The sequence below is a fragment of the Oryctolagus cuniculus genome, chromosome 1 (genome assembly GCF_051225735.1).
Source record: "Oryctolagus cuniculus isolate XC-2025 breed Fujian yellow rabbit chromosome 1, ASM5122573v1, whole genome shotgun sequence".
Taxonomy (NCBI): domain Eukaryota; kingdom Metazoa; phylum Chordata; class Mammalia; order Lagomorpha; family Leporidae; genus Oryctolagus; species Oryctolagus cuniculus.
In genome coordinates, this window is record NC_142867.1 from 179,416,999 (window position 1) to 179,435,635 (window position 18,637).

At 43.3% G+C, this 18,637-nt stretch overlaps 1 protein-coding gene across 23 annotated transcripts in view; it reads right to left on the reverse strand.

The window, feature by feature from the left end:
• Window positions 1–7,404: 7,404 nt before the first annotated feature.
• Window positions 7,405–18,637, reverse strand: part of BNC2 (basonuclin zinc finger protein 2) — a 455,230-nt gene continuing 443,997 nt past the window's right edge. For 19 of the 23 annotated variants that reach the window (XM_070052555.2, XM_089317446.1, XM_089317405.1 and 16 more), the window contains one exon: window positions 7,405–10,673. In XM_070052555.2, coding sequence (XP_069908656.1) covers window positions 10,013–10,673 — 661 coding nt within the window. In that variant the 3' untranslated portion in view covers window positions 7,405–10,012. Of the gene's footprint in view, window positions 10,674–12,238; window positions 12,273–18,637 lie in introns of all 23 variants that reach the window. The other 4 variants (XM_089317450.1, XM_089317439.1, XM_070052561.2 and 1 more) reach the window with 2 other exon arrangements.

Consider the following 18,637-nt stretch of genomic DNA (forward strand, 5'->3'; position numbering starts at 1 on the left):
GCTGGGGAGACTTGGGACAAGCAGGCTCCGGATGGAGAACAGAGAACACTGAATTGGAAGAGGGACTCCAGCCAAAGCTTGACTTTAGTCTTGACATTGAACTGGGATTGGGTTAAGGGGCGAGCATAGTGTTCAGTCCTGTTGCAGCTCTATCTGCTTCTTCTCATGGTCCCTTAAACCTTACGAGAGGGGGACGTGTCACCAACTATGACATCTTTCCATCTGCTGGTTTTACTTCTGGTTGTAACAAACACCATCAGCAGAAAACCACCGCCAAGAGAATATAAATTGAAAGACAAACATTTAGTCTGAAAAAAACAGGCATCATGCTAGTGGCTGCTGTCCACACACTGGAAAGGGTGAGCAAGGGAAGCAAATGTATGTGCAGGATGCTAAGGTGCAAAGACACCCATGTTCTTCCTTTAATCTTCTGTTCCTCAGGAGAGTAAGGGCAAAGGCTTTGCGGAAAGGAATTCTGGAAAGAGGCAGAAAAGGCATCCCCAAAGGGAGCGCTTTGGTGAGGGGCAATGCATGCTGGCCCCCACTGGGACCGGCTAGAATCTGTAGCTCTGGCTCAGCTTTGCCACCTGAGTCAAAGACAAATTGGATCTTCCAAGGAAGTCTGCTAACTAGTACAGTGATTCAGTCCAAATGGGAGACCAGCTGTGTGAGTCAGCCACGTGTGCTGAGATAGGGTGACTGTCCACTAGAGTTAAGTTTCTCCAAATCAAAGAGGTCGGACAAGATCAGTGACTGATAAATCTTTAATATAAAAATTGTACAAGAATTCTGATACAAATTACAAGAGGTATTTGGACAAAATATGAATAAAATTCCATTTACATCCCCAAACCCTTATGCATTTTATGCAAAAGACATACTGTTGACAGTTATAGTACAGAAAATACAATAAAGGAAATAGCAAATAAAAATTTGTAATGACCTTAGACTACTAAGAAAAATAAACCAAAACAAACACACAAATAAAACCCCCTTGTTTAAAGTCCATACAGTATTGATGAAGCTACCGACGTCACGATGACTGGGTGGGGGTGGTGCGAGTGGCCCCGTCCCCTGGCGCAGTGACCTTTTGTGGGACACACTTTGGTTCTGCAGCAGGCTTGACGGAAGAGCCCAGTTAGATACAGATGAAGACAATACAAACCAAGAAATAGCTACACCCCCAGACTCTGGGGAGGGAGAGGACCTATCGCTGGGCAAATTTCTTTTCCTCAAGAGCCTCCTTTTAGCCATGTTTTGCTGTCAAGTCTGCAGGTTGAGTCAAATGTTTGTGTTCGTGGAGCCCCAGCAGGGGGCTTGCGGTGAGTGAGAAAGCTATGTGTTCTCCCAACTGTGTGAGGGATTTGGCTAGTTCTAAAAGGATTATCCCAGGATCAGGAGAGAGCCCAGAATTCTCTTTCCCACAGCCCCAGTCTGTCCCTGAAGCTCTGCCTTTGAGGACACAGACAAGAAGCAGGAGCGTCACAGAACAAGGGTTCCAGGGACCCATGGACAGAAATGTCTGCCTCCCTTAAGGCCACCCGCCCTGAGTGTGTTGTTGAGTGGGGCGAGCCCGGCTGGGGATCTCCGACCAAGGGCTTCTCCCAGTTTCTCAACCTTTTTTGCCCCTCTAATTCCCATGGGCCCACAGTGGGCTTCCCCACACTGTGTGCACCTGCTCACCCAGGTGGGAACATGGCAGGTTTCTCTGCAGCGCAGCTGAACCAAAGTCTGCACAGGAACGCGCATGCACCACGTGTTACGAATCCTAGACAGTCGTATCAGATTAGCGCAGAAGACTAGAGCCTCTCATTCGCATAATTCACGTTAGGTAAATACCGCACAGGGTAGCACACCCGCAGGAATCCATTGCGTTACACACTGGGGGGGGGGGGGGAGGTGTGCTACTTTCTTCTGAAGAGATGATAGGGATGATGATGACTTTGAGAGGGGTGGGTGAGATAAGAGCAGCAAAGGACTGGAGTTAAGAGAGAGAACGGGAAGGTCTGGGGAGATTGAAACAGGCAGCGAACGGGATGGATTGCTGTGTACAAAGACATGCAGAAACCCTGCAAATCGAGTACTAGATGAAAACAAATAAACAGTCAGCCTTGGTTTATGCATCTCAAGTGAACCTATTAACTCAGCACATTGTCTGGGAGTTCAAGAGCCTCGGACCTCCCGAATCAATGCTTCTCCCACCACAGCACTAAGTCGGGCTGGGCTGGGCTGGGCTGGGCTGGGCTGGGCTGGGCTGGAAGGGGCGGGGAGCGAGGCTCCTGCGCAGCCAGGCCCAGAGCAGTTCACCTTGCAGGGGCACTGCAGAGAGAGCTGCAGTGTCGCCCCCTCTTTTGGAAAGCATTTCCAGGGCAGATGAGTGGAGCTCTCAACGCCCAGGCTGTCCCCAGAGTCACCTCTCAATCCTTGCATTCCAGAACAGGAGTGGGCAGAGCCGCTTAATAATGGATGGGTTTGCCATCTTAGCTGTGCATTATCTCAGTGTCGCATTTGGCAGCAGGAAGCCTTAGAAAATCTTGGAATAGCATGTAGATAACTCTGTCTCTCTTCAAGAAATATACTTTTCTCCTATCTACTGGTCTCCATTTTTGTTAAAATACCTTTTTCTCTTCTTCCTTTCAAAGATTTTTTTTTTAAAAAAGCAAAACAAAGGTTTTAAAAAACCGTTAGAAATATCCTTAGGCATCCCTGTGATTTAGAGTGAAGGGGAGGAAGCCAGTATCAGCTGGCAGAATTTGTGCAATTTTTGGCAACTGAATTTTCAATGAGAAGATTGAATTGTTTGCTAAATGGTTATAATATATACATCCTGGGACACTTTAAAATATAAAGTCAGTTGACTGCCTTTTCTCTGACCCAGGGTTTGTTGTTCAAAGTGCTTTTCTAGCCAGCGCTCAGATGGGTTCGTGACATCACTTACCACGGACAGGTTTGGCCACGCAGACCTGTTACGCTGCCTACCGCTACATCTGCTGCTTTGCCCTCCTCACAGAAGTTCACGTAGACACAGCCCCGGCGTGTGTCATATTTGCTTGACTAATGTCTTATTTGCAACGTGCCTGCTTGCACTGGGGTCCAACTATCTTCCACTGCCCGAGAGTGGAAGCCAGCATCCTATGTCCTGGCTCCAGAAGGAAGACAGAGTCCCTGCTCTTCTTCGAGTCATTAGCCACTCTCCAATACACAAAAACAGCAGTGGCTAAGGACACACTGTTGGGGTTCAAGGTATTCTGAGATCTGACCTTTCCACATACAGCTACCTTTATCCCTTTGCTCCCTGTCACTTGATTTTGTAGAACACACCGTACTGTGCCATACTTACCAAAATTCTCCAAAGTGAGGAACTGGCCTTTTATGTGCAGGGTAGTCCTTGCTTTAAAGATTAAATTCAAAAGCTCTGTACCTTCTCCTCCCCCCCAAGATTGTCAGTCAAGTTTGACAAAATGAAGGTCAATTTTTCAAGTTACACGCTACGGATCTGAAGGCTGTCACTGGAAGATACATGTATTCATTTAGAAACATGGTTGACACCAGAGATAAAAAAATGTTTTGACCACCACACATGACCAATTTGTTGATAACAACACGTGCACTTTTTGAAGGAGCCAAAACAGATCTTAACTCTTTCCTTATAGAACTTGATGTCATCTACTCTTACTTCTGCCACCGACTTGTAGGAAACTTTGCCCTAATTATAGGGCCGCACCCAGTGATCACAACATGGATGGGCATGCAATTGCAATACTCGTGTTTCCAAAGAAAGGAAGAATCTCTCCACTGGCCCTTTACTGAAGAAGCCATCATGCTTCGGTCCGCCTCGTAGCTGGAGAGGGCACGCAGTGGCGGCCTCGCGCTCTGGAAGACAGGAGGTGTGTGCCTGTGCCTGTGTGTCAGCAGCAAGACGGTGAAGGAGAACGGGAGGGGGAGAGAGGGAGAAGTGGAGGGAGGCTGCGAGTGGATGTGTGTGTACATCAGGGAACCTGGTGGGAAAGCCTGGCCCTGGTACTCAATTTCCCCTTCACAAGGGATAAACAGGCAATTACGCATCCTTTTATATTTGATGGCCAAGTGCTGAAGTGGAAAGCACACTATTAGTTGGTGTCCCTTCAGGGCCAGGGCAGTAAGTAGCCGGGAGAGCTGGGGCTCCAGCAGAGAGGGTGTTGTCTGCTGTTAGTGTGACAGTCTTGTCAGCGGCGTTCACATTACTGGAAGGTAATAAAGTGACAAGGAAGTTATTAGAAAGATATGAGGTGAAATTGAACTGAAGCTTCTTGCTGCTCAGCCTGGCTTTCCCTTGCCTGTTTTGTAAGGGCCCCGCTATTTGTTACAAACTGAGCCTTGTCTCGATACGCTATAGAAGGAAGATTTTTTTTCCCCGTGCAGTAAAGGTCAAATGAATTTACAACAACACTTTAGAGGAGAAGAATAAAGATAGTTTTATGACAACTCTAGCATGTTGCTTTGAAAATATATATAGCATTATAATGAACAATAATGCTGATCCAATTCAGTGTACTTGTAAAAACACTTAGTTTTTTTAACCCTCTCTTATTAGGCATTTGGATTTTTTTTTAACAAATGCCAGAAAGACAGCATTTGACATCCAGTTATTGCTGAGTGACTGTAAAAATCAGTTTGTGCAAGATGTGGGAGAAGGAGGATGATGGAAGGACACGGGAGGATGGGATTCTGGGCAAGAGCGACGACAGACTGTTCACAGGTCGGTTGTGCAGCCGGGTTGCCATACTACCCTTCGGAAATCACCATTTATGGTAAGCAACTCTCTCACCACAGGAAACGCGGAGTAAGCCCGGGCCAGGGCCAGTGTGGCCTCAGGAGTAACACAAGCAAGGCTGATAAGCACGGCTGAACTCTGAGGGAAACAGGCAGGCAGAGTGGCTCAGGTGCCCCCTACAATGGCGCATGAGCTCCCATTCTGGCCAGAGCGTGTGAGTGCTAATAGACTCGCCGCTTGCCTGTTTGGCCGCAGCGGCGAGCAAAATCGTGACAGCCACAGAAACAGGTCCAGGCTGGCACCATCCACATCCGCTCTGCTCAGCCCTGTTAGAACTGGGTTTCGCCAGCAGCCTTTCATGAACCTGGGGACCCCTTGCAGCGTGTTGCTCCTCGAAGAACTCCAGCCTCACATCCCACTGGAAAACAAAACCAAAGCAAACCGAAACACCCACGGCTGCTCCTCCCGGCTCGGCCACTTCCGGGGCTCGCTGCAGCTGCGCCTGCTTTCCTCCTGCCTTCCTCAGGAGCCTTCAGCAACTCACCTGCTCCTGGGGATCATGCAAGCCACTGCCTCAGGACGCTCAAGCCCACTGCCAGGCAGAGCCTTGGCAGATTCTCCCATGCACAAACACTTGCAGGGCAGTCACAGTTTTCTTTTCTGGCTGCCTTTAAGCCGGGGCAGGAACCAGCTCTCCACCTAGTCTCACTCACTCTTCTGATGGAAAACCTCGAGTCCTGTTTTTTTGGCACCTGCCTTTTATTGCAATCCTTACTCATTGGGACCCTCCTGCTGAAAAAAGAAGGCGAGGGAAAAGCAAAAATATTTAAATAGTCTAAGAAGTTTTAAGGGCGTAGCCATAGGATGAAAGAAGGTTTCTTTCGGATGATTTGTTTCTTTAAGAGAGCAGGTGTAGCCCGTCTTTACTGTGTTAGTCAATCTAGCTTAATGCTAACAGACCAGATACAAGTTAGGACTGCTCAGGTCTAGCTGTTAGCAGCTAGCAGCCTGCGCATCTCAGTCTGGCTTGTTGCTGCCTCGCGTTTTAATCGCCCCAAGTCCCCATTCTCCTTTGCTTGGCACGCATGTGGAGCAGGTATAGAGGAAGGGAGAAGGGGGAAAAGGTCACAGTTTAGTTGTGAGGAGGATGCCTGTGCAACAGCCCATTCTTGATATATTCAAAGCTTTAACCCCCCATAGCAATGTATATACTAATTGGACTGTTAACCACTTAAGAGCCTTTCTCCTCTTTCTGGATCCGCCTGGAAATTCATGACCCAAGAATCACCCTTACAAGGTGCCATTGTGTTCAACGTGTTGTTGTCTTATAAAATGTTTGTCACGTTGAGAAGGAAAACCTGAGCACATTTAAACCTTACAAGAGGCATCAGGCTGAGCAGAGGAGCCACAGTAAGACCTAGATTAATTACATTTGAGTTGACTTCTTTAAATACGGTTAATAGCACAACAAAGACTGTCAAGTTTTTTACAACATTTATAAAACCCAAAGACCTATTGTCTATGCTTTTTTCTTGCTCTTTCTTCTCCCTCCATGGCATGTTGGTGCTCCTGGAAGTGGCCTAAGTGTTTTGTCATTTACAAGACCTAGTTTAAAATTATCCAAACCGTAAGTTCCACCAGTGACACTCCCTCATATTGTACCTGTGAGAAAACACTAGCTACAGTCAATCCAGTGGGGAAAGGCTTCTGGGATGAAAATCTGTATCACAATTAATTTTCAGCCAGCACAAAATGGATGCAGCTTAGAGAGGAACTGTTGCAGGCAACTCCTGTGAAAAAAACAAATGAGTAGGAATGGGCAAAGAGGAAGAGCTCAGCCATGAAAATGTTGGCGTCTTTGTCCTTCCTGTCGGCCCATCAGCGTTTGGATCACCGCATTAGCTAGAACCAGAGTGAAGTCATGCCCGGCACACAGGCGCACACCCGAGAACTAGCAACACCGTGGGGTCAGGATGCCATGCTTTCTGATTTTCGCCTTAGCTACCACATCCCTCCACTCTCCCAGTTCCCTTTAAGCAAACAGGCTTTCTGCTGGAAAATGTTTTCTACCCACTTGGAAGGCCACCATCACAACGAGGCACTTGAGGCGCCAAAGTAGTAGCAAGTACAGGGGATACTCAGAGAGTGCCAGCGGCTGGGACCTACTGCCACTCAGCCCTGATAAACACGGGTGAAGAAATCCACACGTCCAAGCACGCAGAACTCTAGGCTCTCAGGCCTGGAGGACTTTTCCTTACCTGGCCATACATAATTAGCCTGGTTTGTGGCAAGCAACAAGCATCTGTTCTAAGCCTGATCCATCTGCTGATGTGACCTGCTGCAAGCGACATCGACATCGCTCACTCGCTAGGGCTATCTGATCTCTTACTTGACATTAAACAGACTAAATGCTGACTTTGTACACGATGAGTTCTAAAATCTCAAGTATGGGTGTAACTTTCAAAGGCGCTGACATGAAAATGTCTCTTTTCATAAAGCTAGGTGCAATTCAGTCTACGTACATCCCAAATGCCAGAGATTCCAGACGCCTTTGTTGGGCTATTAACAAACATGTTTCCACCCTTTTGGAATCTCACCATTTGCTAAAGGGGCAACAGCGCGACAGAGAGAATGCTAAGAGGACCAAAATGTTTGCAAACAAACGTTCATTATTCTAGTTCAATCTTTCACAAACATACTGTACAGAGTCTTATATGGTATAAAACAAAGGAAAACATCTCTGTCTATTCAATTTAACACAACACCAAAATAAAGCAATTAAGACTTTGGAGAATTCAAAAGTTCAAGAAAACAAAAATGGTTATTACTAATTCCTCAGCTTTGTACAGTAAACATTTGTCATCTGACAGCCATAGTGTTTGATTTTGTTTCTTTTGTATTGCAAATACTTTTGGTCTTTTCTCACTGCAGAACAAATGAAGAATTCAATGAACCCCATAGCATCCTCTGAAGGAGGTGACAAGATAAAGCTTTCAGACATATCTAGCTTATCTTCAAGAATCTATTGTTTCTGAAATTTTCACAAATAAAAATACTGAATTCCCAGCTAATGATGCTTATTTTTGGAAACAATAAATACTGTGAGGTACAATAAATCCTACAGGCATAATCATAACGACAGAAACTATCAACAGTTTCCTTTGGCAAATTTAACGGAAGTGAATGCTGATGTGAACACAGAGAAAATAATTACAAAACATAAAAATGGAAACGACATGGAAAGTTAAAACAAAGGGATATTTCTAACTTTCAGACTGATAAGAGAAATGTTGAGGCCATTTAAATGCACAAAAGTAATACATTCTCTTTAAATTAGTGTGTACTGTTTGACAAAGTGTTTCTTGTTTTTCTTTCCTTTTCCCCCTCCACTTTAAGAAAAAAAAAAAAAAAGACAACAAAATGTAGTCTGCAAAGCACACCCTAATGGTTTTGGCTGCAGACTGAACTTGAGTAAATATCATCATTTAGTCAGTATGTTGTGGTAGCTGAGGCTGCCGATGTGGTTAACCAGCTCAGGCAGCATGTGTAAACATCGGAAACAAAACAGAACAAAACAAAACAAAACAGGTTTGCAGAATAGTCTCTCCCTCTTTCTCACTCTCAATTGCTTGGTTTCAGGCTTGCTTTCATTTCTCTCTGACAAATCGTGTGGGGAAACACAAAACACTCAACAGAGAGAGATCCTGTTTTAACCACCCCCCCATACCCCCAACCCCGCCACCCCTCCTGGCTCTTCAGAAAGGAGAGTCGCTCAGTTCAAGTTCAGCACATGTTTTCAACGCTTCCCAGCACTGCTGCTGCTACACGCGTCTTTTGATTTTGTCTACCCAACAGGCCTGCATCGTAGCACTACTGCAGATTGTGCAACACATTAGACAGCCACGCGAGAGACCGGCCCAGCTTACACTACTGCATTCTTTATGGAGGGTAAGGGCTAGGGCCTTGGGAATGAGTGTTCAACCCTTTGACTGCATTCAGCTTTGTTTCATAGTGAGTAATTTGGGCTTTTGTATCCTGAAATATTATCCTGCCTCTAAAGAATAAATGCCTTGCCTGTTTCACACCACATAATTTTGTTTTCCTTTTATGTAACTTAACATATAAGCACGAAGGATGCAATGTTGATTCTAATAACATTCAGCACTTGAAAGAATCACTGAGTGATTTTTGTAAAAGCGGTTTTCTGGTGGCCGACAAATTGGCCTGTGGTTATGTTGAGTGACTAATTGTATTTTCTTTTCTGGAAACTTGTGCAAAGTTGGCAGTTTTGTGTTAACACTAGTACTTCTGTTTGGCATTTGTGCCCTATACTGACCAGACCATTTTTATACAAGTGAATTTTTTTTAAAAAAGACACTTACTGAAGTATGGCAATAGTTTAAGGATTAAAAAAAGAAGCATGGATATTACACATCCCCTTGTAGTGTATGAAAAAAAGTGCATGACTGGACTTAAGTACTAGTACAGGACATTTTAAAAAATTAGATCCGTGCTGTGAAGCATGCCAGCACCTCTTCATCACTACAGCTAACAGGTAGTAAAAACAAGACCATGTTTTCTTTTTTTTTTTTTTAAAAATGTGCATTAACGCTAACATAAATGGATAGAGCTAGCCAGCAAACTATTTTTTCCTGCGTATCTAACAGCTGGATGTAACTGTAAAAATTAAACAAAAAGAGTTCAACAACCATCAGTACAATTGTTTTACATCATTGGCCTCTCAAGGCTAAGTATTTACAGGTGAATCTGCCATGCTTTACTTGAAGATTCTCTCAAAACCTTAAAAGTTCACAAAAGACAACTATAAGAAGTTCCTTTTTGTTTCTTTTTTCTTTTTTTCCCTTTTATTTTTTGCAGGCAACAGTCATGGGCACAACAAGTTGTCTCTTTGGAGAAGACCGAGAATGATTCTGTCAAAATGGGGGCGAGCTGCACACGTGTGTGTGTGTGTGTGTGTGTGTGTGTGTGTGTGTGTTTGAAGGGGTACTCTGTTTTTATACCCCCAAATTAAAGACCCCACCCGTTCCCCAAAACTATAAAGGAAAAAGAAAAAAAATTCAAAAGCACCTAGTGTTTCTCTTTTTCATCTAAAGAAGTGTGTGTGTGTCTATGCAGACCCGGAGGCGTAGACACCTACACACACACACACCCCCAAGTACGTAAGCACACAATGACTATGGCAGTTCAAACACGGAGGCCATCTGGTGAGAGCTGGCATTTGTAGTGTCCGTTCTGGGACTAATCTACGGAAGTGAAGGGAATGTTTTTGTGGAGATTGGGGTTCTGACTGTGCCTATTTCGGCTTCGCACGGAGGAAAACATCATATTGCAACCTGGGACTTTGCACTTGTGCATTTCTCGCAGATGCACCGTTTTGTAGTGCACCCGCAGGGTCCCCTTGTTGCTGTACATTTTGTGGCAGATGTTGCACATGATCCCACCATTGCTCCCAGCCAAGCTGCTGAACATGAGAGATCCGGAAACTTCAGCCCCCAGGCCACCAGGGAGGGCAGGGGGCTCAGCCTTGTGCGCCGACTCCCCACTGTCACTGGCCCCGTCGATGTCGTCGAGAAGAATGCCCTCATCGCTGCCGGCATCGGATTCCCGGGAGGAGTGGATGCTGCTGCTGGACTGCAGGCTGGAGGTGGTGCTCAGGTCAAGGACCATGTAGTCCTCTGCCATGCCTCTCCCGTACCCGTTCAGGTGGGAGTCTTCAGTCCCTGCGGGAGAGGAGGCATCTTCCCTGACGTCAAGCCCCATGGGGTGCTGGGCACCATAGATCTTCACCAAAAATTCATCCCGGAGGTCCTTGCTAAGGGAGGGCTGCGAGGGGTCCAGACCCATGTCATCCAGTTCTTTGGTCAACAGTTTACGATGCAGATTTATGTTGGCACTGTGTCTAGGAAAACAAGAGGGAAGGGGGGGTGGGTGCACAGGGAACGGGCAGGGGCGAGAAAGAGGAGAGCATTTTACAATTGATTCGGCTTGCAGGAGGCATCAAATAAGCACATTCCTTGCTAATTACACCATTATAAAAGCAAGCATTTCCCCACATCCTCAGGATTTGGGCTAAGTGGTGCTGGGAGGTGCAATAAGGGGAACTTTCCATTAACATAGTTTTTATGAGAGTAAAATTCTTCAATGGCAGGATGTATGCAGGCCCATGCACCTTTTCCTCAGTGACGGTTCTGCAGTGTTACTGCGTGGCAGCAGCAGCAGCTACAGGGGATCCCACAGCAGAGATCTTAGAATGGGGATTCAATAGGGTAAGAGAAGGGAAACAGCATGCTTGCCAAAATGGAGTAGTCTAAATTTACCTACAGGCACAGCAAACAAAACAAGACAAAACAAAACTGTTTTAAAAATACAGCAAACACTGTATTTAGAGCATTATAAAGGATCCAATTTTAAAGAAAGTAAACAATCCAGATAATTATTTTAGTTTTTAAAAATTGTTGAAATCTTCCCTTCACCTCCCTATATTTTAAGTTTTAGGTAGGAAAAAAATTCAGCTTCACTGATTAGCAATTTGACAGAAAGTTAAGGACTGTCTTTAACAACACAAATTCCTTTTCTCATGATTTGGGATCCCAGTTAAATGACATAGTAAAATACTTGTATTTTTCAAGAGTTGCTGCATTTTCATGTTAAAATATTCTGAGCAATTCTAGTTTAAATTTTAATTCTTTAAAATAAGAACTGAAAAATAAAAATAAATTTTGTAAGTAAAACCCACCCAACCCTTAAAAAATTTACACTAAACAACAGGAAAAAAAAAAAACCCAATGGGACAAAAAACTAAAACACAATAAAATAGCAATTAAAAAAATAAAAATCAGGCACAACATTAACATACAATCCCAATTTGTACTTCTTAGACAAGCAAAACTTTTACTCTACTCACTGAGTGCTTTGCTTGTGTAAAAAAAGAGGATTTGTCCCAGAGCATCTACAGGGACATCATGATTTACAAAGCCTGCTAGGTTATTATCTATCTGAAAACAGTGCCTTTGTATTTACATCCCCCATTTATTTTTAAAGTGCCCTTGGGCATATACCTCTCTCCACCTGCAGAGGCTCACACGTTTGACAAGGACCTAAATTGAAGGCTACTCTTCCAAACAATAAACGAAGAAATATTCCAGTAAGGAAGAGCTGCTTGATACTGGTGGAAGCACCCCACCTTGGAGAAGGAATTCTTATCAAGGATATGACCTACACGGCCAGTAGAACAGTCTACAGACCTCTTGGTTATAATTGAAAAGTATGGAAGATCAACAGGAGCCACTCCCCAGGGTGACCGGCAGGCTAGCAATGGATGGTTGAGAGGTATGTGCCGCAGAGACAAGAAAGGTGGGAACGGCTTCTCCACCTTTCCACACAAGACAATAGGAAGCACTTTGGGTTTTACCGGGCAGAGGGCGGCTGCCCTCTCCAGGCTGCACTCAGGAAGGCTGAGCTTACCTTGTGATAATAAGATCAGCTTTCTAATCTTTTGCTAAATCGATCACAAAAGAAAGCAAGAATGAGAGACAGAGAGAGAGAGAGAGAGGAGAGAGAGAGAGAGAGAAAACAAATTCACATTCTAGACATCTGGTTTTAAAAAAAAAAACTTAAACAATAAAATAGGGATTTAAAATGTTCTGATCACAAAATTATTTTCTGTCATAAGCGATCATCCCATACGCTGTCTTGATGATTTTCAGATCAGCTGCGTAATCCAAAAATCATAAATCAAATTAAGATAAACCAAATTCGCAGCAGCAGCAGCAGCATCCTTAAATGAGTTCTAAACAGATGCATGCAGTATGTGGGAATGTGAGTGATGAACACAAGTTGTCCCTGCGGTCCTTGCTCTGACACAGTCACTCCCTGTTTCCGTGGTGTCAGATGGCAGATGACTCCAAGTGCAGGTTGCTAAGCAGAGTGCAGGAAATGCCTACTGTGAAGCCTTCACTCTGACATGTGGGCATGACACCAGGGTTATTACAAGAATGTGCAAACAGAGTTACACCGAGTATCGTTACTCTATTGATAAAACAGCCTGCCAGCCATAGGCAGCTCATGAAATCCTACCCCCTGTATTTATTATTTTTAACACCCTCCCCCTTTCTTAATTTCACAAACACACATTTCGCAGTGACTGTGATCTAGAACTCTGTTGTTTCTCACACATCTGCAGTTACCACTTCCTAGGCTCACTGCTGGGAAAACAGCAGCCAGACACGTCGTTGTCACGTCCAGACACACTGAATAAGGAATACATTCACACTGACAAAAGGACACACTGATCACCCACATGGACACATCTTTGCTGAGATGACTTGTGAAATTACACATCTTCACCGATATGTTACCAGGAGGAGGATTTTCTCTTCATTTCTCACTTGCAGTAGTAGAAATCTGTAATCTAATTAGATGATGTACCAGCCCTCAATATCTGTCAACCAAACGATGTGCAGAAATGTGTAGACTAGCTCTGGCACTCTGTTCAACAGTGTCCCTTTTCCGCTGTCAGCAGTACTGTTGGCCTCTGCTAATATAATTACATTGACTTTTATTCAATTAAGTGCCATCCCTCGCTTTGAAAAAAAAAAGCTACTTTATCAATTGATTCAGGTGTAATGCAATAATAAAGATGAACTCCTGGCAGTACATTAGCTCTGCTGCTCATAACTTCAGTACGCGGGTTCATTCATGGTAGTCGATTTCCATTATGCAACCACAGTTCAAGAGAAATTGATTCTTTTATGTTCATTTCTTAATCTATTTCATTTCTGTTTAATAATCCTCCTAAAATGCCATATGCAAAATATTCCAAGTAGGGACGAGGAGAATGGTCTGTGGAAGATCTAGTGGTTCACTCTCATCAAGAGTGGACTTGGAGACTGTCTAACAAAGTCACACAGTCTGGGGTACAAAAAAGGAACAAGGACAAGGAGGGAAAGGCAAGACTGAAATTTTCCCTACCCCTCCAGGAGACAGGGTCCAACCTCCACAGAAGGGGCACAAGGCAGCACTTAGTTTTAACAAAGACCTCTTGTTGGACTTTTAAACAGTCAATCCAGACCATTAACTGTAATAAAACAATGTTCTCAGGAGCTCCAAAGACCTAGGGTTACTAGCCGTTGGAGGAATATTACAAGTTTATTTGGATCAGCAAACCTGAAGAGGTGAAAAGAAAGGAAAGAGAAAGAGCTCTCACCTACTGACATTCACAAAAGAGGATCCCCAAATGGGAGGGAGCCAGGGAGTATAGGGAGTGCAGGAAGAGGACTCCCCAGTGCAGAAGCTGGTGTCTGTAACGAGTGGGGAAAGGAATCCGTGAAGGAAACAGTGTTGAGTTCTCCAGGCATAGAGATGTTTTTTCTAGAAATAGATGTAGTGTTCTTCATGAATATTTATCTCCAGAAGAAGGAAGAACAGTCATTAACAAAAACCTAGGCTAGAGTCAGAACTTCTTATATTTTGCAAGAACATAAATGGCATGAAAGCTGCTTCTCCATGCTCTGCTTAGGTAGATAATACGGATAAGTCGGGATAAATTCCTCTTACCAAAATCAAAACGACTGGAGCGGAGAGGGAAAATGAGTTTACAGGTGGAAGAGCTGAGGATCTGGCCTCAGTAAATACTGCAGTAACTCATTAAGCCAAAGGTCCAAAATTCAGACCAGGATGGTCACTTCCAAGAACACAAATTAAATCATATTCAACTTTAAAGGTCCTACAAATCAAGTAGACTACTTTACACACAGGAGATAATTTAAAGTCTACTTATTTGCCTTCAAGAAATAATATGCATGAGTCCTAGACAAGTTTTGCCCAAACACACTGAAGGTAAGAAGACAAAAGTGCCCAGCCAGGGAGAATGCAATGCAGTGTTTGAGAAGACAGGGGTGACACCGAAAAGGGTCACTCTGATACTACCAACACCTAGTGAGGTGCAAGACAATGCTACAAACTGGTGCACATAAAAGCCCCGGCACTCAGGCTATGCTTGTAATTGCAAGTGTTTCCTCTGAACTTCTATTCTTTCCACACTGTGAATTTGCCAAAAATCACTCTCAAAAGCAAAAAGAAATAAAGCCTTGGACTGGGGGAAAGGTATCATCAAACCAGATTTCTTCTTTTTCCCTTGAAATGGTGAGTGAAAGCACTCTGACTGGACTACCAGTCTTTTCCTGTTTCTTTGATGAAAACTTTACCATGCAACCACGTTAGACAGGAAATTCACTGAATGCAGCCAAGTCAATGCAAATGCTCTTTCGGGACAGAAAGCCCTGCCTTGGACTTTGCTTTTCTCAAGTCTCCCGTTCCCATTTGTCCAAACACCCAGTTCTGCTTCATGCCATGTTTAGCACAGAAAAATTGAAATTAAAAGCATAAACATTATTTAAAAGGAACGTGTTCTGAGGTTTCAAAGTTGGCTTTGGAACTGTTTGTTTTTTAAAAGAGAAAGTCTGTTTAAAACAGCTAAAAACTGTTTGTTTTAAAAGAAAAACTCGCATGACCAAATCAGAAAAATCAGACAGCAGCAGTCAGAAACTGAAGACCGAATCAAATTAGTGGTTACAAGAAATATTCAGCCTGTTAATCACGTTTGAGCCATTTTAAACTTAGTAAACTGATACAAAATATCTGATAATTAGTAGCAATAGTATTAGTATACTAGTATACATAGCAGATACTGTGTGTGTGTGTGTGTGTGTGTGTGTGTGTGTGTACAAGCATCCTTCTGTGTCCTCAGGGGACTGGTTCCAGGACCTTGCCTGACGAGGACAGCAAACCACACCTGCTCAGGTCCCTTAGGTAGAATGGCCCTGTGTTTGCATATAACCTCCTCCCATAAACTTTATATCAGCTCTAGAGCCCCTGTAATACTTAATGTAATGTAAATACTAAGCAAACACTTGTTCTATTATACTGCTAAGGTCTAATAATGAGAGGACAAGTTTGTACCTGTTCAGGACAGATGTAATTTTTTTCCTGAATATTTTCAATCTGCTGTCACTTGAGTGTGTGGCTGAGGAACCTGTGGAGATGGATAGCCAACTGTCTGTGTTTGAGGGATCATCAACAAGTCCATGAAGATGTGAATTATGAAAAACTATCCAAGGACTTCAAAATTTTTGTACCAAAATAAACTTATCTTTTAATTGCATTTCCATAAACTTTTTGAAGTACTTTCATACATAGGAAGAGGAGGAAGAGGAGAGAGAAATAAATCTGTGTTCAGTCTGGTTAAGTCTAGATTACTACAGGGTGTACTGTGAAATTCTAGGTGTACTGTGGGATTACTGAGTCAGTAATAGTCCTCTACAGAAATTCACACCTGCTACCTACATTCACAGGAATGAAAAATTGAAATCTCTGTCCCTCATTAGTTTTTTTCTTTCTATCAGGATTGCTATGCTCCTATCTACTGTACTTAACATTTTTGCATTATCATTTATTAATGGTAGGATGCTTATAGCTGTGCGGATTAAATGACACTGGAGATACTATAAATTTCTACAAAATTTGTAGTTGTTCTATAGGGTATTATTCAAAGATTCTCTCCAGGAGAATCTTTTCATCCAGAAAGAAAATTTAACAAAAAATCCTAGTGGCTAACGCTCAAAAGCCGCCCCCCCCCCCCAATAAAGAAAAACACATTAAAGGCGAGAGATAAAGGCTAAGCAAATTCCTGCAAATTAAAAGTATGAAATTCAGTCATTTCAATCCCTTTCAATATAAAATAAATCATCCATACTGGTCACGCAGACAGTTCCCTCTACATTCAAATTATTCACTTGAAGATAAGCTCCCACCAAACTCTTCGGGGGTTTAGCTAATTTACTGCACAGATATGGCATGTCTGTTGTAATAACAGGTAGGATGTATTGGGGTCGACTATTTATCAGAATTAGACTTCTTTTCTCAATTCACAGTGAATTATGCTGCCTACACGACTCTCCTCTCTCAGAGCCTGCCATCCCCTTATGGCCCCTAATGTGGCAGGCAAACAAAATTGACAGTCTCATCTTGTCAACAAGGGGCGATTCTCCTGAGAGGCCATTTAACTTTGCAGAGGAAGCAATGTATTAATGCGCTTGTCCCAGGAATGTTAATCATCTTCAAGCTTCTGATCTAACTTTGACGTGAACGAAATCACCAAATTTGTTTACTAAATGAATCGTAATATGCTAATAAGAAAGCATGACATATATGGAAAAGCCAAACAGATGGTTTGTTTACTCCACTTTGCAACTTTATAAATGTTGTAACTCTGAAGATGTTAGTGAGAATTATTGGTTTGCTGGCAGAGGCAAATGTGTCTTTCGCATACTAAATCTGGCGCTACAGTTAGAAAACAATTTGTCATTGCAGTGGAATGCATAAAAAATGCTAATGTAGTGATGGTATTTGGGAAGGCAGATTGGTAGATGGAAACTGTGCATGCTGGATGCTCAGGTTAAGTGTGGAATTGCTATCCCCCAGCCCTGTTCCCTAACCATTTTACTTCTGAGTTGTATCTGACACAGGGAGGCTTCTCAAGGGTGCTGATTATTCAGTAGGTACCTGTTGAACCATAACGTGAGACGCGTGTTGCACTGCGGACAGGATTATGTTTTCACAGTGTTTGGAATTTTCTCAATCAGGCAGCTCACAGGGTGCTGCATTTAGTATTATTGTTAGGTAACGAAAAGCAAAGCCTGGCAACTTTTAAGGATTTACTGCAAATAAATCTGAGCTACAATTCTGAATTTTCTATTTATCGTGGATGAGCTAACCCTCAAGTCTCCCACTCCATGTTTTGTAGTCTGAATTAAATGAAGAGTTTGAAAGATGTAGCTCCAAAATATTAGGAATGACTTCCTCTCTGCATATTCAAATTTATCTACCATGTCAAAATGTGTGTCACACAGATCATCAATCTCTTCCTGAGACTGCTTTCAAAAGCAGTACTGCGAGTAGTTCATAAGGAAAAAAAAGTTCAAACAGGTTTTATATCTTTAAGACAGTTAGTTTATGATCTTGTTCAAAGATGACATTAGGGATGGATGAGTTCTCCAAGCAAGGAGACAGTATTTGGTAGGAAAAAAAAAATCAGTATTATTATTATTTGCGTGTAGAGTTCTTTAGAATGAGCATAATCGAACATACATCTTTGCTTAAATGATCGCTGAAACCTGGAAACTTCAGTTAGGAAACCTGCCGCGCTCCCGTGCTGCTCACAATTCCAATTTCCACAAACATCCAGATGCTTCTGGTGACGTTCCCTGCACTCCTTTTTCACACTGGTGTGGTTGGAAACCGGACTTCTGCATGAAAGAGGGGCTTGTTTCTCCCGGTGTGAGCAGCCCCTCCTAAGGCCCTGGTCCGAGTTTACATATTGAGACTACCGCTAACGGTGTGGGGTTTCTGTGTCTCGCCATACAGTGCAGACCGCTTTACCTGTCTGCAGAAGAGAAATGAGAGCAACGTGATCTAAAGAAACCACCGAGTTGCTGCTCAAGGATCACTTCGGAGCAAGAAACATTAGCAGTCGTCCCAGCCTGGCGCTTATATCTCATCTGAAACATCTCCTCATTTCTGACCAACAAAGAAAATTTCAATAAAGTACTTTTACTGGTTTAACAACAGTGAGCTCCTGGGATTGGCAAAGTGCTAAGCCTTTTCCGAGGAGAGAAGAAATCAGCAGCTCAAATATAATTAACCTTCCATTCTCAATGCAAACTGCCACGCACAGGAGCTCTGCAGTCTATTAGCGAAGTTATAATGGCCAACAGGCAGAAGCAAAATTGGTCAAAAAGTTGGCTGCTGCTGTCATATTTTTGGAATTATGATTAATGGCACTAATAATGTGGATGATTACTGATA